At 48.7% G+C, this 26,066-nt stretch overlaps 1 protein-coding gene across 9 annotated transcripts in view; it reads right to left on the bottom strand.

The window, feature by feature from the left end:
* Positions 1-1,160: 1,160 nt before the first annotated feature.
* The window catches only part of dnc (phosphodiesterase dunce), a 683,519-nt gene continuing 658,613 nt past the window's right edge, over positions 1,161-26,066 (bottom strand). For all 9 annotated transcript variants that reach the window (XM_055075485.2, XM_050186081.3, XM_055075486.2 and 6 more), the window contains 9 exons: positions 11,479-11,580; positions 10,826-10,881; positions 10,529-10,641; positions 9,916-10,006; positions 8,811-9,187; positions 7,682-7,943; positions 6,708-6,985; positions 5,917-6,099; positions 1,161-5,389 (listed from right to left, as the gene is read on the bottom strand). In XM_055075485.2, the coding sequence (XP_054931460.1) occupies positions 5,069-5,389; positions 5,917-6,099; positions 6,708-6,985; positions 7,682-7,943; positions 8,811-9,187; positions 9,916-10,006; positions 10,529-10,641; positions 10,826-10,881; positions 11,479-11,580 (1,783 nt within the window). In that variant the 3' untranslated portion in view covers positions 1,161-5,068. The remainder of the gene's footprint in view (positions 5,390-5,916; positions 6,100-6,707; positions 6,986-7,681; positions 7,944-8,810; positions 9,188-9,915; positions 10,007-10,528; positions 10,642-10,825; positions 10,882-11,478; positions 11,581-26,066) is intronic.

Raw genomic sequence — 26,066 nt, 5'->3', positions numbered from 1 at the left:
TTTGCTTCTGTGATTGGGTGGTGGAGTAACACAACCCCTTCCTGCGCTTCTTTCCTGCGCGAGTCCATTTGATGTGGTTCCTTGTTTGTCTAGTAAAGGTGAGGTGTATCTCACAGGCGTACCTGTGAGATACACCTTATTTCATTTCTCTTTTGCGGGTTTACGCGTCTTTATGGCGAATGGCGGGCGTAATTAACATTTGTACTAGTAAAGGTACCCCCCCGAAAAAAATTCTGGCTACGCGCCTGAGTCTTACATTACCTCGGCCGAAGTCCTCTTGTAAAAGCACAAAGGATCCAGCTTGAGGCTTCCCCTTCGGGTCAGCTGTTGATCAATGCGTTTATACTTCGCCTTCATCGGGGCGGTATCGATACTGCCTACGTGAAGGAATGGATACTGCGTAGAAAAAACGAAGGCGAGAAAGGAGGGGCACGTACTAGCGCGAACGATCGACTTATTTTATTTCAGTCAGAGGTTGTCAATTTACGCGTTTTATCGCCACGTGCCCAACAAGCCAGCACACATTTCTATATAAAAAATAAATATAGATAACGAGTTCGTTACTGCAACATGCCACGCGAGAACTTCTGACTTGACATTACCCCTACTCGCTATACTAAACAAAGTAATTGAAGTGCAGCTCATGGGTAGAGGCGGTATAAAACGCATTAGCTTTCTGGCAGTAGTTCTTTGCTTCTAACCGGAATATTCATTTACGGAAGTCTGTCTGAAATTGAAAATTCGTCTCTCTCGGGCAGTATTTTTTCCTAAGCATTACGAACCAAGTAACCCAACATTAATCTTTATTCTCCATACTCGTGGAGGAGGGTGACGTAGTCGTGAGTTCCACGGAATACCATCTGATCAGATAATATTATTGTTAAGAATGGAGCAAGTCACTACAGCCACAGTCAAAACAAAATGACATTTCGGGTCCCTCGTTCATTTTTTATATTGCGAACAAAAGATCCGTACAGGTCTCGAGACTTCATTTTGTTTTGACTATGGCCGGTGGTGGTAACAAATTTATTTCGTCAACAGAAAGGATTTGGTCAGCTTCATTCCTAACATTCATTTACGCATGCATCGCTTCACTCTCGGCTTTCACAAGGGCGCGATGACGTTCTGGGAACCGCGGGTGCAAGGAAGACGAGGCAAGGCACGTTTCTTCCATTTGTTTTTATTAAGACAGTGTGATCATAATGCTAATTCTAGGAACTCACCCGGAAAGCCAACATCCATCGGGTGTACAGGGGAGGTTTAGTAATGTGAAGGGGGCGAGGGGCAAAATGCGTGCTCGGCAGAAAAGAATCTGGATTTGCCGGCGACCTGCGCATGCGTTCCACGCACACCGCAAAACATGTCACAACTTTTTTGAAATTGTTTTTAGCACTTTGTTTTAGCCATTCGGAGAAGAATAGTTCACATACAACGGAAATCTGTAACGTGTTAATAACAAAGGAGGGGAGAGGCATTGCTGTTAGTATACATGTGACATACTAACACACGCTGAAATAAGACTGGCAAAAGGTAATAAAAACCTGAAGGGACTGTGAGGAAGCGCTGGTTGAGAGCGACCAACATGGCGTTCATTATTCTGCTGAGAACGGGAGCGTACGACGCACCCTTAATAGTGCGACACTGACGGGTGTAATTTTTTAGTTTCTTTTTTGACACTTTGGATAGAGCTTTTAAGGTTATTTTTCATTTCGTTTCATTTCATTAGAATGAAATCTCTCCTCAATTAAATGTACCTGTCTTTTTTTCGGTAGCATTCGGGAAGGGCGAGACGCGAGAAAATATTTGGTGTTCGGCCAATGGCACCACAGTATTAACCTTCGGGTATGCATACTTTCTCTTACCCGTTCAATGTCGTACGCGAACGTAGCCGAGAGGTGTAGCGCCTGTGACATTTGCGAAGCTGAGCACAACTAAACAGCTTGTCGAAATTGCCACTGCGACATGCAACTGTTCTATGCTGACATCCTGGCAGAAATGTCACTAACGCGACGTAAATACGGCGTTTCTTGACCACCTAATGCCGAGGAACAGCTGCGCTTTGTAATGGCGAATACAACAGGATGTCAGCGATAGAGATGCGACACCCGACTACGCCATGGAACGGAGGTAATAGACAGCGTTGTAGCACGCACGTTATGCCAGATCTGGCTGTATTAGATAATAAGTGAAGATCCCTTCCCCAGCTGCCGAAAGAGTAGCTGGATTGTAGAATTTACAGTATGGCGAACTCCTCCTCATCGGCGTGAAATATTGCACCCTTCAGCGCATTTCGCTCCACGTAGGCATTAAAATACACCCTTTACGATAATACCTTGTAATACCTGCAACAGCGAAATTCGTAATGCCGAGTTTTCATTTTGTATTTTCTGCTTTCATCAACGGTGCAGAAATTGCTGAGACGACACGGGAGATCTAAACAAGTGTTCTAACGCGTGCTTCTGCGTGTGTCTTCACATTTGAATTCGAAGCCCGAAACAGTCGTTTTGTATTGGGAACGAACACACACACAAAAAAAAAGACACAAAAGAGAGTAAAACAAACGCGTCAAACACAACTCTTAGCTTATTTCTGTTTACTAAGGGGCATTGTTATGCTCTCCTATACAACAATGTGCACATGGATCCTGAGGCTCCGACTCATAGCCTTGCCTTTAACACTCAGCAAAAAAGGATAACAAACAAAGCAGCTTCCCTACGATTCCTAAAGAAGAGTCTAGACACAACCTTTGGGGAGGAAAGTGCATCGTTGCATACACTCCCGTACTTTTTTTTTCTTCTCCACACCCGCCTCCTCCTAAGAACCTTGTTTAGTTTTTCGCAGTGCAGAGCACTTATACACACCTATAACGACACCGGTTATCATGACGGAGTAGTCAGTTAATTCGTTAAGTTAATAAAGACGTCCCACCGTGAACGCTTTGTGCAAGTGAGCGTCGGCGACGGAACGAAAACAGTAAAAGCCATTCCAGGTAATAAACTCAGCCCCGGTTACAATGAGTAAAATTTCCCTGCCCACTCATCAAGAGTTTCTTTTCTTATATATATATATAAAGTGACCTGCAACTCGTCGCTTGCTACATCTCTCGCATAGGGCATGTCCACACACTTTCCACGCATAACAAGCAAACAGGAGATAGCGTGTATTTATGGAGTGAGAACTTCACACAACAAGTGTTCCACGAGTGTGGGTGGGGCGAGTTGGTTGGTGGGAAAGAATAAAATACGTCACTATCATCGTTTTCCCTCATTTTCTTTCTTTCTTCCGTTTTAACGCATCGTCGTACTCTCTAACACACTATCTCTGCCTCATCACACACTCTCCAAAAATGCAACAATTCAACAACCCAGTGTCCTTTCGTATGAGTGTGTGTCCGTATACCCTCCTATAACGAGAAGTCAGAAGCTAGTGTCCCGCCCGTCTTGCCGCTTATGTGCACGTACAATGTATTGCTCGTACTCGTCGAGGTCAAAGACAGCGGTAGAAGCGGCGGTGACTTATAACGACACAAACACTCGCGCGTCACCTCTTGTCGTCCGCGACAGGGGGCGGAGTCTGCGTATGTATACGTGTTTATCTTTTCCAGCTGCCTTGGTTTCTAAGAGCAGCCGCGAGTATTAAGTATATGTAACCGCTGAACGACCCGGCTACCGACTTCGCCTCCCTGCCGTTCTCCCCCGCTGCAAGGGATAGAGTGAAAGATGAAACACAACGTTCCACGGTCGAGCCTCGTTGCTCGTGGCTGCATCCATACGTGTGTGTTTGTGCGACATCGGTCCATACTGAGTTCATCACCACGTCCACTTCACGGCGGCTCCGCGTGTTGCGGACACTGCAGCCCGACAACTGCCGAGAGGCATCGTGCAGGGCGAACAAGAACTCGGCTAGTCAAGAGAGCGTCGCTGTGTCCTCTTTTGCCTGTCCGTCATGCTGTTGGTGGGGCTTTCACACACACACACACAAAAGTAAGGTGTCGTGTTCACAGTGGGCGCGGCGTAGACAACGTGCGTTATGCCAAGTCTAGGTGGCGCTGTTGTTGCTGTTTGCTGACTAGATGCACTGCTTTTCGCACGCTCGCGATAGGGGGCGCTCACACGAACGGCAATTCGCGTGTGCGGAGGAAGAAGAGAAGAACAGAAGCAAGCACGAGAATAAGATAGAAAACCAGGCGCTGCTTGACAAGATGAGAGCTTCAGATCCGGCGCCGGAAAGAAAGAGAGAGAGAGAGAGGAAAAAAATGTTCGGACGGCAACGGCGCCACATTTGGCTTGTGTACAGATGCTCATGCCTTTGGGTCCCACTCGCCTTCTATTTGGTTCGCATGGTACACTGAGATCCAGCGTGCGCGCTTGCTTGCTCATCAAAGGTGCACGGAACAGCGAAATGCGAACGGGCGACAGACCGAGGCGCTGACGGCACAGAGCGACAGTTGCGGTGCCCGAGACGGTGCACACATGAAACACGTCGCGGCGCGGTTACATGAGTCACAGCACCAGCAGGGCTCTGTTTGCCACGCAGCGACGCACTACAACCACGGCTCGGTACACACACAGACACACAAACACGCACGCCGCTGTCGAAGTCGTAGCCTACGAGGCGCAGCGCACTGGGTATTTATACGCGTACGATGACTCCTCCGGGAAACGGGGACCCCGGCGGGGGGATGGCGAGAACGTGCGAAAGAGCGGGGAGGCGGCGGACTTTTTTTTTTTTTGTCCCTTTCTTAAGAGTCAGGGCCGCAGCTAAGCAGCAGAGATGAGGTGGCGAGGTCGCGGTCCGACGTGACGCCCTCGGTCGAAGTCCTGCGCCTTCGGGCGCCGCCGCACCAGCGACTCAATAAGTTAAGGGTGGCGACGCAGCAGACCCGGAACCGGCCTAGCAAGCCCGCTGCGGCTCGCCCTGCCGCCGACGCGTTCTTCGTCGTAGCCGCCGGCTTCGTCGCCGTCGTCGGCGACGGAGACGTCGGCTGTGGCGGCGGCGGGGGGCGATCCAGTAGAAGTCTAGAGCACGCCTTAGTGCGGGCGTCTTGAGGAGCAGGAGTCGCCGGCTGCTAGCCGTCCGACGACGTGGGACTCTCCTCGCGAATGCAGTTGTCGTCGTCCTCGGGCTCCTCGATGGTGATCTGGAACTTTATCTTGTCCGCGGAACCGCCCTTGGCCTCGTCGTCGTCGTCGGCGGCGCCTTCTTCGTCACCGCCGCTGCCGTCGGCGGGTGCGATGTCGGGCACGCTGGACGTCGGGCTGATGGGGATCATGTTCTGGTACCAGTCGCGGTTCTCCTCTAGCCGGTCCAGGATCTCCTGGGCGTCCGGGTGCACCAGGTCGGCCCACGTCTCCCAGAGCGGGTGCGCGATGTAGTCGATGAAGCCCACCTGCGAAAAGGATGTAGTGAGAAGAGGTACCAGTATTTCCTGCTTTTGGTGAAATCCCGTGTCAACACCAGAATTGATCAGGCGGAACGATGGCCGACCAGGCACGCCCGGATAATTCAGCCTTTTGCAACACCACCAACACCAGCGGCAGCGTGAGAAAAAATGCTCAATGGCTGTCAAGAGAAATGAATTCCTGGACGCGCACGCGCATTAAGAGAGGCATGCTTCGAACTGCCGTGGTCGCACTGTACACGTCTCAAATTCGAGGCTTCTGATTCAGGTTGAAAATATGTTTACCATAATAGTCTGGCTGCTGTTAAACGCAATATTGGGAAACAGCATGCTCGAGACGTGAGAAAAGAGAGAGGAAGACTAGTAAAGTTGAACTGTTTCTTTTATCAGCCAGCCTGCTTGTGCCGTGAGCAAACTTATCGGGCGCAATTTTTCTAAGCTGCCTAAGCAATTCACCTGTCATTACACACACCTACTGGGCGAACTTAGTACAGTGTGCGTGACCGAGTACGCACCTGTGTTTTCTCGATGGTGGCCGTATGCCGGTCGCACATGGGACTGATGTCGAGGTTCTCGGCGCGCTCCTTGTCGCCTTGCATGAAGAACTCGGACATGACCAAGTCAACCCACGTCCTGTACAGCTCTAGCGGCTTGGTCGGGTTGCTCAGGTCGGCGCAGTGAATCATGTTCTGTAACACCTGGACGGCACACACAGCAGGCATTTTAGGGCCTCCGTAGGTGGCACACACGTGTTCAGAGAACGCGTTATACAGTGTAACGCGATGCCTCAAGCCAACGCTCACGCAGCGGTTTGCTCAGGTCGCCTTAGCACTGCTCTTACAATGTGGTACTCTCTTTCATAGAAACCATGCACCAACTGACTACTTCACAGCAGTACCCAGAGCGACTTGCACTCTTCGTCAATTCTGCCAAAGTGGAGAAGCTTGCAATCAGTGGCCACGAACGTACCGTATCATGCACGCGTAAATAGCGCAACCAAAGAGTGGAGCGTCAGTCTCGGAAACCGAGTCCTGACAGAAACATGCACAAAAATACCGGATAAATTATTTTACTAATGACTATTTAATCCCAGGAGTGCGTGTGCCCAAATAAGCAGTTAATGGTGGTGTGAACAGCAACGGCCGAATTTACATTTCGCCTGGATGAAGTACACTTTACATCACACTATAAAGGATCACGAAGCATGGGAACATTGAAAAAGTAAACAGTGTCCTTCCTTTCTTTTTATTTTTTCGGAAACGAAGTTCGATGCGAGGTATAAGAGATGGCTGGCCAAGTTCTTCACCTGTATCCTTTCGGTGTAGTTGTCGAGAAGGAGAACTCCGGAGCCGGCGACCTTCTTGGTTTCAACCATGGTCTTGAGATCGGCGAGCAAGCTCATGTGTTTAGACATGTCTGTGGCGAGGACCATGTCGATGACCATCTTACGCAGAGTGAGCCGCTGCTTTTTCGTGAGGTTCTCGAAGATGTTGCACGTCTCGTCCTGGAGCAGCTTGAACGAAACGGCCAGAGAGTGGTTCTCGAGCACTGACTCGTCGTTGTACATGATGGCAAGCTCAGAACCTGGTGTTCGGAGGGAGGGGGAAAAACGCACACAATTTTTCGTGAGCATCACCAAAACAACTAGAAGTCCAGCCTTACGTAGCAATCATATTAAACACCGTCTTTATTCAAGGAACCTTTCTGTCCCAAATAATGTCACTCACGGTAGACGTGCATCATGAAATGCAACATGTGACAGTTTTGCCAGAAGCTCTCACCGCCGATATTACAAGTCCTGACATTTCCCCAGAAGTGCTCAAAGCTTATCATGAGCAACGTTTTAATTCGTCATGGTGATTAGCACTAAGCAAATCGCTGTTCTTGGTAACTTTCATCTTACTGCTATGGATTGTTTTTGGGAAGACGAATTAAGCTCACTTTATGTCCTTCCAACCATCGCGACAGCATGCTATGGCTCAAAGAGGACAGGGCGCAGGTAACAGCAGCACCAATGGCTTAATTGTCCTATCCCTAGACTGTTTAAATAGTACGAACTCGTCGATAGTTTATACAAGCCCACAGGGTTCCTATTCTCAGAGCCGTCGCAATGATATCGAGAGATGTGTCATTGCTTCTAGTTCACAGAGAGGACATACACTGCGAGCTGTCAGAAAAGTCACTTTAGGAGCGGTGGGATGAAACTGTATGATATTGCAATGTTATATGATCGCAGTCGACGCGCCAAGTAGTAAACTTAATGCATATACCAACACTTACTGGTGTTGATGAGGTACTGGTTGGTGACGCCTGGGTGGTCGACATCGTGGATGGCTCCGGCGAAGAGCGCTGCAAGAGTCTCGAGGTCTGTGAACACGGTGTCAAGCGCAGGCGACAGCAGCAGCACGTGTACGGACTGCGTGACGTCAGCCGCATGACTGCTGTTGTGGTACGGAACCTTCAGGTAGTGGTCTTCCAGCGTCAACAGGAAGGTCAGGAACTTTTTGGACGAAATGTCGAACGTCTTAAGCAGGTCACGATCCTGAAAAAAAGGCCGTTTTCACGCGACGCGTGACGATTAACGAACCATATGCAAGGCGGAAACTGTCGCCAATGAAGTAAACTTTTATGGGCGCAGCAGCTCTTTTTGAATGCGTAGTATATCCTCTCAATTTCACTCCGCTTACTCAAAGGCAATATTTTGCTTAGCGAGCCTTTGCCTCGCAAAACACATACCCGACGGTTTCATACATGATGCCAGTAATACAGGACGTGGTTCACACTCCCTTCACCTAACATTCTGGTTTCCTAGTTATCTGTAGACGCAGTTTCATTACACAAAACTAGGCTCGTTATCATGACTAGCGTTGATATACGTCACATATTCACAACATGCCACCTGCAAAAGTTAGCCGAGTGCCTGTGAAAATGCGCAAGACCGCTTTCTTTTCGATTAAGAGCTCTCTATGCGGTTTCCCAAATTTCAACATGGCAGGTTAATGTATGACATTACGTCGCGTACCAACAAAACGTTAACCTTCTTTGTGCCGATAAGTGATCGAAAGAAAAGATAAAACTAAGACCAATAAAGCGGTGCTGTGTAATCTTTTCTTCTTCCCTACTGCACGAGCACTAGTCTGCTCTTGCTTGAGCCAGCCCCCGTCAAAATGTCAATATTTTCGAAGACACACGCCACGCTTAACAGAATGTGTCGCAGGACCCGATTTGTAATGCTCTTCCAGCACGCCTGGTGCTGCGAAGCTTAGCTGTGTGAGGACCACTGAATTCTCCACAGGGGCTCGACTATCTGCGGCAAGACGTCAGATGTTGCCGCCTTGAAAACATTTAAAGAAGGCTGCACTGACTGGCCCGTGCATAAACCATCCAGACGCACAAATGCTGTGCTCACCTTGAATATGGTGTAAGTGACGGCGGTGAGCGGCTTGCCTCCTGAGTACTCGGCCACCTTGAAGATGTTGCAGCCCCAACGGTCGAGATCCTGGAGGACGAGTCCGAGTTCCTGCTCGCGGGGCGTCTCGACGCCGTACTTGGGCAGCGTGGTGAGGCTGTTGGTGTGGTGCAGGGAGCGCCGGATGCCCGAGATCTGGGACATGGCGTCGGACGGACGATGCTGGCGCGTCTTGCCGCCGCCGCCGCCGCCGCCGCCGCCGCCGCTGCCAGGGACCCCGGGAACCGATCCTGGCGCACCCGCCACGCCGGTTACGGCGACCGTTGCGCCGCATTCTTCGGGCCGCAAAACCTGCAGGTCTAGGTCCTGGACCTTGTCTGCGCCCCCCCCAGAACAGAATGTCCGTCCCAGTCAGACACGTGCTTGTGTGTACAGGAACGGCGTTACACAATCCGGTGACGAAAGATGGACAAAGCGGCACGCTTCAGACACCATGTCGGTGAGAAAGGAATTTAAATAGAATTATTTAAGAAGCAGAGAGGTCGGCCTCGGATAGACCCTCTTAGGCGAATTCCTTGCCTTGGCGGAAATGAATATAGACGGGGTTATGCGGGTGACGTTGAGGAGAGAAAGCAGGGAGGGAATAAATATAGGCGTATGATAGATCAGCCGCGAGTCAGGACCGTGCTACTCAGGAAAGCAAGTGATTTGGCAGAGTAAGCTGTTGGGGAAATTCATACGAGGGTAGAGTGAGTGAGTAAAGACTTTATTTGAAAACAAGGTATTGACGGATGACCTTGTTGTTAGGTAGCCACGAGCCCCTGGGGCCGGGCGGCTTCTTCAGCTCTTTTGATGACCTTGGCCTGCAGGTCAGGGTCGGAGCTGAGCAACACGGCCTCCCACTGCTCAGTATTACTTATATCGTGATTTATGTGATTTTCTGCTGGGCACGACCACATAATATGGAACAGATCCGCTTAAACGTGACAAATTCGCTCGTGACAAATTCAATAGCCTCCACAGGATGTGGTGAAGCGAAGGCAGGTGAGTCGTGCGACTGGAGTAATACGTATGCACATCATGTAATTGGTTCGCGCCAACTTACCCAAGAATGTGTTGCAGATGTACTCGGATATCTGGCTCCCTGACTTCGACTCCGAAAAGTGGCTCAGTTCCTTGTTGAGCATGCGCTTGAACTGCGGATGGGAAAGAGCAGAAGCACACACGCGGTTCAGAACAAAACAAAATCACTATGCCCAGTGCGTACAGAACGTCGTTTTCTCTGCAAAAACGCACAGGTTTCCGGGCATATTAGAAAGCTTTAGACCACATGTACAATACAGTTTACGGAATACCAAAACAACGGAGACCTCAAGGGCAGCAACGAAGGTGGCGAAATTTCGTGGCGGTTTATTGAACCACAAAGTATCATAATTGCTCTTTTCTGCTGTTCCAGTCGAAGAGAGAAAAAAAAAGAGACTTTATAAGTTCCTTATTATGTTGCTTCAGGCACCTTCACGGGCTCAGCTAACTTGCACACTGCCTGTAACTAATAACTGCAATAACATCTTTATGTGCGCTCAGGTTCATATCAACGTTGCAAGGTGGCACGCACCGCCAGCGCTGCTGTTGCCGTCTACGACGTAGGTATTTTGTAAATGGTAATATGCTATATAGACATGCTAAGACCCTCTGTTACCGAGGCGACGAGAACTCACTTTGCTCGACGCCATGTCTCCTACGGATCTGTGAGACTGTATCGTCTCCAGTTGCTCGAGGCACCACTCCAGCTCTTTCACAGTGGACGACGCCATCTGGCTGTACTCCTCCTCTGAAAAAGGCGAATGGTCCGGAAGAAAGTCAGTTTTCATTACATTGCACTAAGAAGGGACGTGGACGACAAGACAGTGCACACGAAGGCGTCACGAGCAATCAAACACTAAATAAAGAATTGCTTCTGCTTGAGAATGTCAAATTATGCAGCAGATAAAGAGCGGTGAACAACGTGCAATCACCTGATAGAGAAGATCCGCTTGTGTTTGTGCCAGGTGAACCGGATGGCACCTTCATTCTGCGAGGAATTGCCGAAAGTTACGTACAGCCACATCGTAGATCAAAGGATGGCTCTGTAACCAGTGTGTAATATACTGCACCTACCTGTGATATCTCATATCCCTAACACACGGTGTGTGGCTGAACAATGAACAACGTTAAACGTGCACAAGAGGGTTCATGGTGCTCAAAACAGTTACTGCTTCAACCAGCGACGCATCTCCTAGTTTCTTTAGAGCGCTAGGTATTTCTGACAACCTGGGTAACCTACAAGATGCGTTAAGCAGAAGTCTAGAGAAACGCCACCAAATTATCCGAGGGAGATGAGCGTTATCCTATTCGTACGAAGTAAAATGGCGCGCTATGACACTTTCTTTAAATAACGCACTTTCATCATATAACGACGCACAGTGCACAATTACGCGCGACTTGCCAATTCACCCTAGTCATAAAGTACATATTCCTACGTGTTTCTAAAATTAAGTGCGGTAATACGCCCATAGACCAAGGGAGTTGCGCTCGCTAGTGATAGGTTACAGGAGTTCCAGTATTTGTCGTTGTACAGTAGAATAAAACATTAGCAGCAATAAAGACCACCAAATAGGAGAACACTCACGTGGGTGGGACGTCCTTGGTGAGATGCTTAATGTTGTTCAGCACGCTACGTAGTGAGGCCAATATTTGAGCAAACGGGGTCACGATCTGGTCTTCGCCATGCCTGCGCAAATCGAAAAAAAAAGAAAAGTGAAAAAGTGTAGCTACTTCACTAATGATCTGAGCGAAAAGACGTTGAAGAAAGAGACGTTATAATTTTATGGGCAGAGTTAGCGAAACCGCTAAATCATTCCTACAGACCGCAACGTTGAAAAACACTCCAAGCAGGTCGGCTCACAAAAGAGAACAGGGTCTTCCGTTCAGCCAATAAGAATTCTATACACTGTACACTACGGCACTACAATTAGCTCATCGTTTCTTGGAGCTCGACTTTCACCACGCACACTCTTTTATTATACTTTCGGAAAACTCTTATTTTTTGTTGCAACACTGCAGTAGCTCGGAGGATTGTGTCATACCCTAGCCGCTCAGTCATAAGTCATCCTTCCCAAGCTATGCGGGGAACACATGACGAGGGAAAACCTAAAAAGGAGCAGACGACCTTCAATCGCGATGCTCCATCGAAGACAGCAAATCCAGGGAGCCCACTCAGCGCTACGAAAGGCCTTCCTCCCACCATACCCCTGCTAAAGGCAGCGAAGACGAGTCGACAGACTCCGGCGAAGCCGTCATTGTATTGCGACACTCGACGGAAACTTTGTAGAGAAATGATCTACATATTTTTATACAGATACCATGGACTTAAAATCTACATATTATTCTAAGACAATAATGTACAAAAAGTCTAAATATTGTTCATAGAAAGTATCTAGACATACCGTGTCGGAGACACTGGACAGCCGGCCACTGTCACAGCGGAAGACACTACAGTACGGTGGTCACAGCGGACGTACGTACGCGCTAAAAAAGGCAGAGCGCTAGTTCGTTTTCTGCCGTCTTCGGGCCCGCGAGAAAGGATGTGAGAGTGAAGTGCGAAGCCGCCTCACAATTCTGTGCGGCGATTTCCATTTCGCTAGTCAAAGAGGCGGATACTTGGAGGCTAACAAAGAAGCTCGAGAACAAGTTAAGGACCGCGCAAAGAGCGATGGAACGAAATATGTTAGGCGTAACGTTAAAAGACATGAAGACGGCGGTGTGGATCAGAAAGCAAACGGGGATACCCGATATTCTAGTTGACATTAAGAGTAAAAATTGGAGCTGAGCAGACCATGTAATGCATACAGAGAATAACCGATGGACGATTAGATATACGGAATGAGTTCCACGAGAAGGGAAGCACAGTCAAGGACGGTGGAAATTTAGGTGAGTTGATGAAATTAGGAAATTTGTAGGCGCAAGTAAAAATCAGCCAGCTCAAGACAGGGGTAATTAGTGATCACTGGGAGAGGCCATCGTCCTACAGTGGATATATAAAAAATAGGCTGCTGATGATGATTACTCATTTTGTCCCTATCTCTTTAAATATATCACCTCCTCCTCCCCCTCCCCTCCTTCCCAATCACTCATAGTAGCCGCTGCTACGCTTGTGTTATTTCACTTTCAGTAAATTCTTCACATAAATTCTACACAAAGCAACCTGAAGTCACGATAACATAAATGACGCTTCATGCGGGTAATTTATTTATACAAAGCTGGATATAAGAACCCTATTGTACGTTCTTGTCTATTCGTGATGAAGAGGTCATTAGATGAATAAACAATGAAACGAAAGGATTAAAGACGCAGCGCAAGCAGCAAGGAGGTCCGATCAATAGACGCATTATTTACGCCTGGGGGTTAGCGCCTGGGTTAGCGGAATGGCTAAGCATGAAGTGCGCAGCTCGTTTGTGTCACCGAGCAATTCGCCGAAACTGAGGTTGGGGGTTTGGGTTGCAATGGAGAGAAGGTTCTGAACTCCGTGCGCGCTCGACCTTCACGTAGCCCTCGGGGCGCCGAAGGAGCATTTTAGACGAATTTCCCCAGGGGGGGGCGAGGGTGAGCAAATCCGAAGACGACCCTCCGGTTGATGTACAACCGGGTCTTGCTCTGTGTAGGCTTGCCTATAGTAGCGCGGCCTCAAGCCTCTACTATACTAGGCAGTAACCCGCTAAGCTAGCTGCTGCTCCTATTTTAGAGAGTGGGGGGGGGGGGGGGGGGAGAGGAACGACCGCGTGACCGACCACGGCCGACTCCGTGGGGCATTGTGCTTGCTCGAGAGCGAAGCGTGAAGTTCTCTAGGAATAAGATGGAACGAGATTCGCGCGTGGCTTTAGGAGTAGACGAAATGACGGTTGATGGCGAGGCGCGTTAAATGAGTGGTACGCATACAGAACTGAAGGCCTCAAAGCATGCTGGCAGTTCCTTTTCATTTATTTTTATTTCGTACCTCGGAGCTCCTTTTTTTTTTTTTTCAAGGACTTAATGAAGCCACCAGCGAATGCATGACCGGTGGAGGCCGCAGCGCGCATGCGCAGTCGGAGAGTGCATTGCGAAACGCTTTTAAATGTGTGCTGCGGACGCCCGACGACAACGCCGCGACATCGCCCACAGCTCGTCGATCTCACCGGTACCGGGCCCACTTCACGCGTTTTTCAAGTTCATTTTCTTAAATATATATTTTGCTCGCATGTTAAGAAAGCACGCACTCATATTCACCAGGCTAAACCAGTGAAGCTGTGTAAGTTAAAAGGTGTGCTGACGCAAACGAGCTGCGGGGCCAGCCAAGAAGAGCTCAGCTAGAGCGGAAAAGAAATGTATGTAAAGGGTGGAGAGAAGGCAAACTTGAGTACTATAGTCGAAAGAAAATGGAATCAAAAATGGAAAAAAATGCTGAGCGGCATGAATATGTGAAGGAAGGAAAGGAGTTAAGGAAGCAAGCAAGGAAAGGATGACAAGAGGAAAGTAGGGAAGTAATGAACGAAACAAGGATGATGGGAAATAATAAAGTAAGCAGGGAAAAGTGGCAAGAGGTAATTAAGGAAGAAACGAACAAGAAAGAAAGTAAAGCAGGAAGCAAGCTAATGAATGCAACTATGAAATAAAGGAAGTAAGGATGGAAGGAAGAAAGCAAACAAAATTAAGACGCAATCAGCGAGGCAATGATAGAATGAAGTGAGAAGAGAAGGGATCAGACAAGGAAGAAATGAAAAAATAAGAAGGCTAAGAAGCAGGGAAGGAATGAAAGAATGAAAGAAGGAGGAAGAAAGGGCAATAAATGACGGCCAGGAAAGAAGGGGAGGAACGAAGGAAAGAGAGAAGTGAAACGAAAAGGAAGGAAAGGAAATAATAGCAGCAAAGAAGTGGACGAAAGAATAAACACCTTGAGCTATGCAGTGGGGGGTATTTCAGAGCAGTTTTATATCTTCTATGCCGTATATTCTGTTGAGACTCGTTGCTCGGTACGTTTCGAAGACAGCACGCGGTCCGCTGCCCCGCGTTTAATATACGGTCTCGCTGGGATCGCAGTGTAACTTTTCAGAGTCAATATATACGAGCGCTCCGGGAACTGCTCCGAAAATTGCCTCGTCGAAGCACGATAGCGTGTTCCTCTACACATAGGAATACGCGAGGACGTTCTGGAGAAAACGAACGGGGTGCGGAAGAAAAACAAACAAAGCCTAACGAGCGGTGGCGCCCTCAATATCTTCGCGAACCGCACGCGGCAAAGTAGCTGCGATGACGGCGGCGGCAAAGGCGAAGTGCTACTTGCTGCGATACCCGTACGTGGCCAAGAAATGAACGCGAGGATTTGTACGTTTCGAAGACTTAAATATTTAGGTAACGCTGTCCAGACAGGCCAAGTACACAGAGCATTAAGTAATCGACGCAATATGTGCAAGTAACGCAACAGCTGGGTGCTGACGCGAAAAAATGGGAGAGACATAATAAACAAGCAGCAAGCTGCCGAAAGAGTTCTAGCAGACGGTGCGGTATACGATGGAGGCGACACTGGGATTGGTACGGCTGCACTCCTCGCCTAAGCACAGAACGCAGCTTCAAAACTTGGAAAGCATAGCGAGCACACTACTGCGAGCAAGGTTCTCGGTTTACGACAGTTCTTAATATGAAACAATGACGTTCGGCGTGCACATTACCTCTACACACACGAAAAAGAGATCTTCGTAAAAATGCACGAAAGGATCCCTTTCAATAGAACTGGCCGTACGTACCACGAACGCCAAACGTGTACTCCGCGGGCGAGCTATTGTTAAGCACAAGTTCGTAGTGGCATATCTAGCAGCGAATCCTCTCACCTCAGACAGTGACAACGTATTGCATACGCGTCATTAACACTACGTTTGGATAACATTTGCTTTAATATTTGCGCGAACATCAAAGAAAGATTCGCTTAATAGCGATTTCTACATATGCGCGGGATGCACCTAATTGTTGTTGTATGTGAGGACTTATTTGCAGAATATATTTGAGGAAGTATTAGCAACGGGGAGTTTCATAACTTCGGCAAATCATTGCTTCGTAGGCGGGGATCGGAGTGTTGCTGGGTGCAGGTGGGCCTATGTGGCCTCGCAAGCTGCCACCCGAGTACCGCTTGTCAACTGCGGCAGAGAAGAGCCACGCGAAAGTGCGCTTTCCCGGCGTTAGAAAGATTCCTGGAGACGGCGGCATTGTTGATCGCTATTAAGGGATGTAAAAAGAAAGGAACGTTTTGTTTATAACAGTTTTTATTTTCACTGTCACTGTGTATATGTGACATTACTGTTCTTCCAATCGTTGCTCTGACAGCGTCTTTGTAATGTCGCGGCGTAGCTTTGGCTGCTACGTGAGGACGTCATCGTGCTTGCACTAACTGTTATTATGCTTTCTCCTATAAAACAATGCGCATATGGTATACAAAACTATGTACGTAACTGTACACCACTTGTTCAAGGGAAAACGAGTAGTGGGCGCCGATCCTTTACGCCAACATTACCTTCTATCATGCCAATAACAAGTATAAAAATCGCGTTATAGTCTGAAACCCATCACGGCACGTACAGGGAAGGCAACTGCTTTTTAAGCAACTTTGTGGCTAAAGAAAGAAAGAAAGAAAGAAAGAAAGAAAGAAAGAAAGAAAGAAAGAAAGAAAGAAAGAAAGAAAGAAAGAAAGAAAGAAAGAAAGAAAGAAAGAAAGAAAGAAAGAAAGATAGATAGATAGATAGATAGATAGATAGATAGATAGATAGACAGATAGACAGATAGACAGATAGACAGATAGATAGATAGATAGATAGATAGATAGATAGATAGATAGATAGATAGATAGATAGATAGATAGATAGATAGATAAGAACACTTGACAAAACCCATAAGTCCCCTTATCCGTGTATCCGATAACATGAATATATGGAGATCATATATAAAAACCTCCATGCTCCCGAAACTCTTGGACGAAGGAACTCCGAGACCTTTTCCTTCTTTTCTATTTCCATCGCTTTCTTTGCGAGAGACCAGGCACAGCGCAAACACAACTTTGAGCGGTGACACGCAGGTCGACGGTACACACTCCGGCACGCGGAATGCAAACACGTCGTCACTCTTATTTGCGCCTCCTCGGTGTTTGCTGCACGGACGAGACCGTATTGGTCTATTCCTTTCTAGTACGTCACTTCTTGGAGGGCACTTTCTGCACGCGCATTCACCAGACGAATGGGTTGAAAGCGATCAGAAAGAACTATGTCGTTACTCACACCATGTCAAACCTAACCACACTGCGCATCACCACATCACGCTGCAACTCCAAGGCAAGCGAAAGAACCACGCTTTTATCCTCCTTTCATTAATGACCATCAAAATAAGGAGATATCTCGTGCCTGTTCAGCGAATAAAATATAGATTATGCTTACTTTACTGCGCAGATTTCAGTTGACCGTACCGCATGATAAGTCGTTAGGCGAAGTCCTCGGAAGCGATATTCATTCTCGACCATGGCTTCGAGTTTCAGAAAGGACATCACTATAGTTAACCACACGGTCACTTCTGATCAGTTGCGAGCGAAAGATGTGCTCGGGGTACCCTTTCTTCGCAAGGCCAGCCGTGACATGTCATATGTCCCATATCTAGAGACATAAAGGCCGATACCATCGGGAAAATTACATTTATTTTAGCTTCTTGAGCCATTGAAATCTGAGTCACCTTATAATCGCGCTATTGAAAGAGGTACGGCTTCAGAGTTTAAGAAGCAGAACGATATCGCTACATGTTCGTCGCAAAACTGCTTCGACCTCCGGTTGACAAGGCGGCAGTCGGTGATGACGACGACTTATATGAACGTCATATTTTCTCTGAAGAAGGAAAAAAAAAAGCACCTTAGGTAATGCAGAAGGATGTTGCATGACATGAAAAACTATTAGGAGGAGTTAGATAAAACGGGGAGTGCCCAGTGTTGCATAGTAGTGAGTCAAACATCCTTTTCACTTATCTAACGGAGCTCCTTTAAGGTGCAGGATATATGTTCAGTTGTAACGCCTACGTGGCGTTTGCATATACGAAACGGCGTTTTGCCAACATCAGTGGACGACCACAGATGCATTACTCTCTGACGCAAATGGCCGCATTTGTGGCAGGCGGAAGACGCAGCCATAAGATCAGCGAAAAGAAAAAGAAGGTCAAGTGGATAGCTTTGCAATAGCGTTCCACAGAAAAATGTGCCGTGACATTCAAGAGTGTACGCTTGAAACATTAGTTCACCGACGGCTTAAGACAGGAGGACGAAAGGAAACAGATGAGAGCGTGAATATGCGAATACGAAGCTTGCGGCAAAGTCGGAACTTTGCGAGCGCATTTTCCCGAGTTTCCTTCGAAGTAGGATGAACCTGACTGGTATTACTCTTCAACTACAATGATATAAGCGTAAACAGTAAAACAGTAAAGTAGTAAACAGCACGTAAATGCCAAACTTATCACATGTATGCTTGCATGCTCAGGTATATCGCCAGGCAAACAACTTAGTGTACATTTTAGAATGTATCATTAATTCTCTTAACTATAAGAGACTATTTCGATCTTCGTTATATTTTGGTGGCTGAAGTTCTGTATCCGAAGGAGCAAATCTCTGTGCTTTTCAACAATGCGAGAACCAGTTTCATTTGCTTCTATTTATTGACATACAGAACAACGTTCATTCAATACTGAGACTGAAATAATAAATTTTATTTTTGGTTTTGTCTAGCTACCGCCTATACCGATTATCCGGCCCGCTGCAAGTCCAAACAGTTCCGCAGATGGTTGACTACGCCCATCGTGCAGGGACATAATCTAGGCGGGCGACTGAGAAAGATATAATTAAGAAACAGTGAGCTAGGCACGCGCGGTGTGTATGCGTAATCAATAAAGCGCGTACCTCAAGAAAGTACAGCGGCATGTATTGTCCAAGAATACCGAAGCGGTGACGTAAGTGCAAGGATTCGAGATCTCTGTGCACGCAGTTGTTTCGAGAGCAACACAACAGTAGCGAACGCGACACCAGTTGTAACACATCCCACACTGTCACAAAACGTTTCCGTTTCACTTTTGGCGCCGGTTAATTGACGACCCGTCGTTTGGCACCGAGCGCAGCAACAGAGCTGAACTTCGACCCGGCGGGCTTGTGGTGGGCGTTCGATTAAATCACGGCCGGACACACATTACGCGACCGACGCGTTTAGCTTCCCTTATCGCGAGTAACGAAACAAGTGAAAGAGAGGACACGAGCGCATTGTTCTCAGCCTACGCATTTGTAACCTTTTGTGCCGATACCTACGCGACACCGTGCCTATGCGTCTCTACCTACCCCGCCCCCTTTTTCCCCCTTATGCGAGCGAGAACAAAAGAGAGAATTAGCTGTGTTCCTACTCTCAACTTACGAAGAGGTATCCTTTCCCGCAACACCTACGCGACGCTTAGATAACAGAAAGGTCCTTCGCGTGCCGTCAGTGGAAGTGACAAGTGTCACAAGTGCCGCGCACTATACCTGCTGCTGACGCACTTTGCGCTGAGCCTTAGGGTGAGGAGGAAAGTAAGAGGAGAGAGAGAGAGATAAAGTGTCACGTATACACTGCAGCGACCACAAGTGCTATACTGTGTATATGCCAATCACACACACCCCGGAGGACGTTTAGACGCAGTGAGTAACCTCGTGAGAACTATAGTATACATACCCAAATGGCGGCGACCAGGTTTCCTATATATATCGTACCGGTGTCGTTTACCCTGAAGTTTCGTGACACGGCCCATGACGGTCAATGTACATATTGGAAGCTGCAGAAACACGCGGTGGCGACACGTGGGTTATCCAGGAAGTTGGCGCAAATGAAGATGAAAAAGAATCGCTCGGGTTGGGAATCGATGTTTATCGCGAAAGGTGTCCGCGCTCGACTCGCGACACATTTACCCAGGGGAGAGGTTAGAGCGCAAGGTGCAAAGCTCGCCGCTACAGGGTTGCTGAAAGGAGGGAAAGAAAAGTGAAAAGGAGTTCTCGCGATGCACAATTCGAGGATGCGTGGTGCTTCTCACAGGTAACTGTGGCCCGTGTTTCCGAAGTGCTGCGACCTTGACTGCGTAAAGGGATAGCTATACACAACCAGGTGAGGCAGCCGGATCCCCCCCCCCCCCCCCTCGCCTCCGCTTGTCCGCCCCTACTCCCCGAAATATCTGTGTACCAGGATGCTACCTGTCCTCTGCTATCCGCTGCCCACCTCCGTGATCACTAGCGTACCACCATCGAAAAACATTCCTGGATACGCCCCTAACCAGGACGGATGGTCTCAGCATATTCGAAGCTTCCCATTAAATTCAGTATGCTTACACGACCACTGGTTTTTATAGCGTGTGTCCCGACTAACGTTAGTCAAGCTGTTCAAAGAAAAGGGCATTTCAAGAACTCGGCGCAAGATACGACTTTAGGACTTACGGCGATGGGGGCAAAATGCGAGAACACCCGTGTACTTAGATTTAGGTGCACGTTAAAGAACCCCAGGTGGTCGAAATTTCCGGAGTTCTCCCCTACGGCGTGCCTCATAATCAAAAAGTGGTTTTGGCACGTTAAACCCCATAATTTATTTATTTAAGGACCTGCGGTATTCGGTCATCAGCTCGGATAACGTTAGCTGGGACAACCTATAGCAAAAAGTGACGAAGTACTGCCATTATCCTAAAATCACAGCATCAAACTCGCTGTGATGGCGCGGACAACGTGAAGACGCCCACCATGATCGACCGGCCCGATGCTTGGGACTCTGCGTCCGCGCCCTTTTCAATCGGGGATTACTCGTTCCCGCCGAAAACCTGGGCGAGAAATCGCGGGACTGCGCCGTGCAAGCTGCCGTGACATATAGAGCGTCCGGACCAAGCTTCCCGCTCGCCTTTTTCTATCGACCGGTCGCCTTTGGCAAACAGGGGGGGGGGACTCGGGCAGATAATCGGCCGCACAGATATGTATAGCATCTTCGTTGCCGGGGACGCAGGAGCGAGGGCGCTATTCATCGAACGAACCGCGCGCCGTTGGAACGGCTCCAAAGAGAACGCGCCGTTTACAGCGCGCTGCTGGTTGGAGGGTTGTTCAACCAGCCGCGAAACACCGTTTCAAGGACACATCCGTTCTTGCATACAGTTTCTCGGGGACAGAAGACGCACGTGAGTTTTAGGGGCAATAAATAACAGTAACTTATCACTCTGGTATCGGACCACTCTGACGAAGATAATTAGTGCAACAAAAAGACAACGCACACAGGAAGGGAAGACACGAGATAAGCGCCCATTAGGTTACCTGCCTGCTGACAGGTGACGCGACAATTTGCAGAGCTATAAATTCGAAATTTCTCAAAATGAAAGGCATGAATAATAAAATTTTACCTGGGAGAGACACAACGCAAGGGTGGATTCATAGAACCATCCCAGCAGTTAACATCATCTCGTGCTTAGAAACTTGCACCAAGTTCAACTATAAAGCGCGAGTTTCGAAGATACAGCCATCTACAGCTGAAAGCCCGACCTATATATTTGCTGGCTATTTAGTTAGCGTAAATAAGACTCGTACGAGCAACACACGTACGCTTGGCGCTTTGGCGTTAAAAAGGAGCGGTGCGATTAGTTTATTCGCCTAACCAAAGTTATAACGCGACGATTCAAGGTCCCACGATTTTTAGAGCTATCCCGTGCGCAGTTTTCTTTTCCCGCGTGCATGCGGGAAGTGCCGCAAATGACGCCACTGAGACGCGTAGCGAGTGAGCAGCAGAAAACCACGCCGACAAGGACGCGTTTCTATCCACGAAAGAAACACAAGCGATGACTTCCTAGTGAGTTGGAACCGAGTTGCCAATAAATTGCGTTCCAGCTGCGCTGGAAGTCAGCACTTGCCGTCGCCTTGTCCGCATTTCACGTTCTTCACTCACTATGATGGATCACCAACTAGCCAAACTAGACACTGCGCTCAATGCAACGAAGAAGCCATGCAGTTAAGTCGCTTTCATGGACGCTACACCGACAGGTACTTGTGGAATCATCCGAGCTCGGATCTATGTGAGTGCGGAAACTCGGCGCTGGTGTCGAGGTTAATGTAGAAACGACGTGGCTCTGGAAGCAACAACACGCAGCAGGTGCGAAGAAGAGGAGCAGGCAGGCAGGCGACAATGCCCAGCTTCGATCTGAGCGTGACAGCTCGCTTCGGCCGTTGCAAAAGGCATTCGTCGATATAAGAACTTAGGACGTGCCACGCGAAACAGTTAGGTTCCCGCTCGAAATTACGACGGACCGTACAGCTCGTCCCTTGACTACGGAGGAAACGCTTTCTCTCTTTGCTCGTACTGGCGCGCCTGAAGAAAAGGCGGCAACGCGCATTCGAGAGAGTGCAGAGGCTCAGTGTCTTGCCGGAACATCGGCAGGACATCGAGCGACGTACGACATGTCTTCGGTCCTTGCTGGACTTTGTGCAGGAAACAATATTGTTTGTATACGTGCGACGCCTTTTTGTATTTTTGTTGCCATTTGTATTATGCCTCAGGGAAACCTTTAAAAATTTACAAACATATTAAGGAAACACGTCGTTGGTGACAAGGTAAATGAAGAAAGCCGGCGCGAGCGCATTTGAATACAAGCATAACGACATACGTGCGCGCGAACTGTAAATGAGGTCGCGTTGTGGCAACGTGCAGACACTCTGTCATCGTATCATTCTCCAAAGCATTACTTGAACGCTGTTGCTGCGTGAAATTTGTGATCCCTTAATGGGTCTGCTTGCATGCCTACACCCGGTTTTCTGTACTTTGTAAATTTTATCCTGCATTCACAAGTAATCATTGCCATGAGCCTACCCCCTCCTTGCCCCTCCCCTCTGTATCTCAACTAATGTGAAGCCAGGGGCGCGCATTCAACTATTTTTCGAGAATTGTCAATCAATTCAATAGAGCGAAACAGTGGATGAACAGTACGCGCCAGCGCTAAAATTCATGACATGTGTGGCAAGGCGCCGTGATCACATTATGCGACGATGAGTGAAGGGGACAAGGGTAGGGGGGCTATGACGATCAACATTTCCTAGATAAAAGTATAATTTCGCGCTCAGATTATGATTTCATCTAGGGAAAGCCGGCTTTGTCATATAAAACAATGTTATGGGAGAAAAGGAAAAAGAGCGCATTAAGTGTCATCCGCGACGTATAATTCAAATGCGTAAGCTCACTCATTTGCTACACTCATGACGCCACTGCACTAAACTCGGGCCTCTTGTTGTCCAAGGTGTCTTGGCGACGAAGGAAAGTGGCAAGTAACATAACAGATGTGAGTGAATAAGCTGTGTAATTAAAGAAGAAAAGGAAAGAACAAAAAGATACCCTCAGTAGGAAAATATGAGTTACGAGGTTGAACGATAAAAAAAAAAAAAAAATTCGCAGTTACTCCCGAAAGAAGAAGCACCGATTGTGATAGCAAATTAATAGAAAGCTGTACGAAGTAAGCATAGTAGTTAACGCAGAAAGTTGGGCTAGTTGGTGTTGATGTATTTGCTGTGACATAGTTACTAGCGCTAACAAGACTAACAAAAAATTGGGACAGGACAGAGCGCTCTCGGCGCGCACTTTAGCCACGTAGCAGACCGCTTTCAAGACACACGGGCGCCGGCAACGCGTTCCTACGGCGTCTGCCAAAGGCGTCTATTACGGCGTATATACGCGATTCGCGTGGCCATCGCCGCAAAAGACGCCGCGGTTGTCTCCGCTCTGTACGGAACGGCGGGCGAGGAGGACATCGAGGCACCGCAGAAGCCACCGGAGAAGAACGTCCCTGCCTCGCGCGCCACAGGAGAGGGCACGCATCGGGCGGCGTTCGTCGCTCGCGCACGCGAGACTGAACTGCGTTCGCCGGATCAACCTCACACGCTTTCACTCATACGGAACCTCACGGCGACGGCAGAAATGTGCTTGGAGTGTCAATATAGTTGCTATCACAATAAAAAGAAAACTGGCGACGAAGTCGGATGATGAAGTCCGTAACAAACATGGCGCGAAGTTAGGGCCCTATAACGTAAAGCTATTGCAATCTGTTTTTATTCCAATCTCCTGACGTCAAGTTTACGTAACCGCCCCCGCAAGCATCAGGCGGTGACTTACAGCGTTGCCTGAACAGCCCAATCAAACGTTCTCCTCGTTTTTAGGAAGTCACTTTGCTTTCAAAATGAATAACATTGCCCACATTTAGCGCTTCTTCTAGTCTAATTGCCTGACAAGAGGCGAGGAGCACACTCAAGTGGAGCGGGATTCGATGGGGCCGTGCCAGCGCAATGAAAATCGATAACCGAATGAGGAGGGCGGTGCCGGCGCCTGCGACTGGCGCGCTTCCCCTTACGAGATTGCTCTGGCTGGTCGAACATCGCGGCGGCGTGCAACAGAATGCCGCTAAAACGGATCCTCAGTAATGAACAGTTGGCAGAGCGATGTCGCATACATGCCGGAAAGACTCGATAACGATATACTGTTACGCAAAAGGCTTTATTATACGAAAATAAATGCATGCTCTCCGGCAGGTGCGAGTAGCCAGTCCCTGAGCGATTGGCGGGCCGCCATCTTCTTTTCGAAACGGGATAATCTCCAGCTATTCAGAAGAAAATTCAGTTTTGTTCGGCACATTAATGCATCTTTGATGCCTACATGTCATTTTGACGCGGTGTGTTTTCGCGGTTCTGTGACGTCGCGTGACACACAGGCGAAGTAGGCGCAGCCCAGTAAGTTTTGACCAATATTAATCATCATCATCATCATCATCACCATCATAATCAGCCTGGTTACGCCCACTGCAGGGCAAAGGCCTATCCCATACTTCTCCAACTACCCCGGTCATGTACTAGTTGCGGCCATGTTGTCCCTGCAAACTTCTTAATCTCATCCGCCCACTGTTGGAATCGCACCGCTGGCACGAGATGTTGGGGTCTCGGTGCTGACGCCCGTTATTGCCAATGGGTCGCAAGCCCCAAGGGTAGCGTTGGCCTGGCGGCCTGTGGCACTGGAAGCATCCGAAGGTCCCGGCAAAGCAAGAGAAGACTGGTAACAGAACAACTTGTTTATTCTAACATAGCAAAAGAGCGGCCGGTCAGGTCGACCGAAGTGGAGAGACGGGAGAGCACGTAACTCAACAGTACAAATCGGAGCCTCTCTCCTGGCGTCCGGGGGCAGCTGCTCTTATACTCTCGGCGTCGCGGTCCAAAAGGGAAGGTCACGGGATGAAGGTCACGGGATGAAGGTCACGGGACGGCGGAGCATGAGCCCACGACGGCGCGCACGGTCGAGCCGAGAGACCTGCTGAACCGAGTGCAGTGACGCATCGCCAACCCGCCCACACGACGGCGCGAACGGTTGAGCCGAGAGACCTCCAGGCTCCTCATTCGGGGAACTCCGCTCCCCGGCTGCCGCGCTTTGACAAGCGAGGGCACACACACACACGCACACACGAAGACACGTGGCACTGAAACACGCCTGGACACGCTTGGCGGGTAGGCGTTGCGGCGGCGTCGAACGGGCCAAAATGTCCGCCGCTTTGAACGAAGCCCCGGCGTCCGTTGCATCCGCGCCGGCATTACCGCGCGTTGTAGGCGAAACGTAACAGACCGCCCCGCCGGGGGAAGGAGATCCCGATGGTCAGGGGACTGCATCCGCTGTCCGGAGGGATGTCGCTCGATGATGCTCATAACCGAAGTCGGGCGTCCTTTGGCGTTTCTTGAGCGCAGCGCACAGAGAAGGCCTCGTTCTCACGTTCAGGTGCACACAGGACACTGCAAAGTGACTTCGGGAGAGTTGACATTTTTGTTCTCGTTTCCGGCAAGCGTTAGAACCACGCCTGAAAGTCAACCGCTCAGTCAGCAAGCACGGCACAAACCTCACTAAGCCCTGCCAGGCTCTTTCCCCTTTTATACTGCTGCCTAGTTCCTTACAGTAGTTTAGCAGCACTCAGAACGCGTCCACAAATCGGAAAATTGCACTAGAAAGCACATCATCACTTTGAAACACTATACAAAAGCAATAGGTTAAAAAAAATCCTGCCTCAGGAAGAAAAACATCAGTAACAAGCAATTTTGAGGCTGATTCCCACGTTAGGGGCTTCGACTTAAGCCATCGGCGTTACCGTTGAGACTCCCCTTTTTGTAACGCA

The sequence above is a fragment of the Dermacentor andersoni genome, chromosome 11, assembly GCF_023375885.2.
Source record: "Dermacentor andersoni chromosome 11, qqDerAnde1_hic_scaffold, whole genome shotgun sequence".
In the NCBI taxonomy this organism is placed as follows: domain Eukaryota; kingdom Metazoa; phylum Arthropoda; class Arachnida; order Ixodida; family Ixodidae; genus Dermacentor; species Dermacentor andersoni.
The sequence above is the reverse complement of the archived record's forward strand: the minus strand, read 5'-3'. Positions and strand labels throughout refer to the sequence as shown.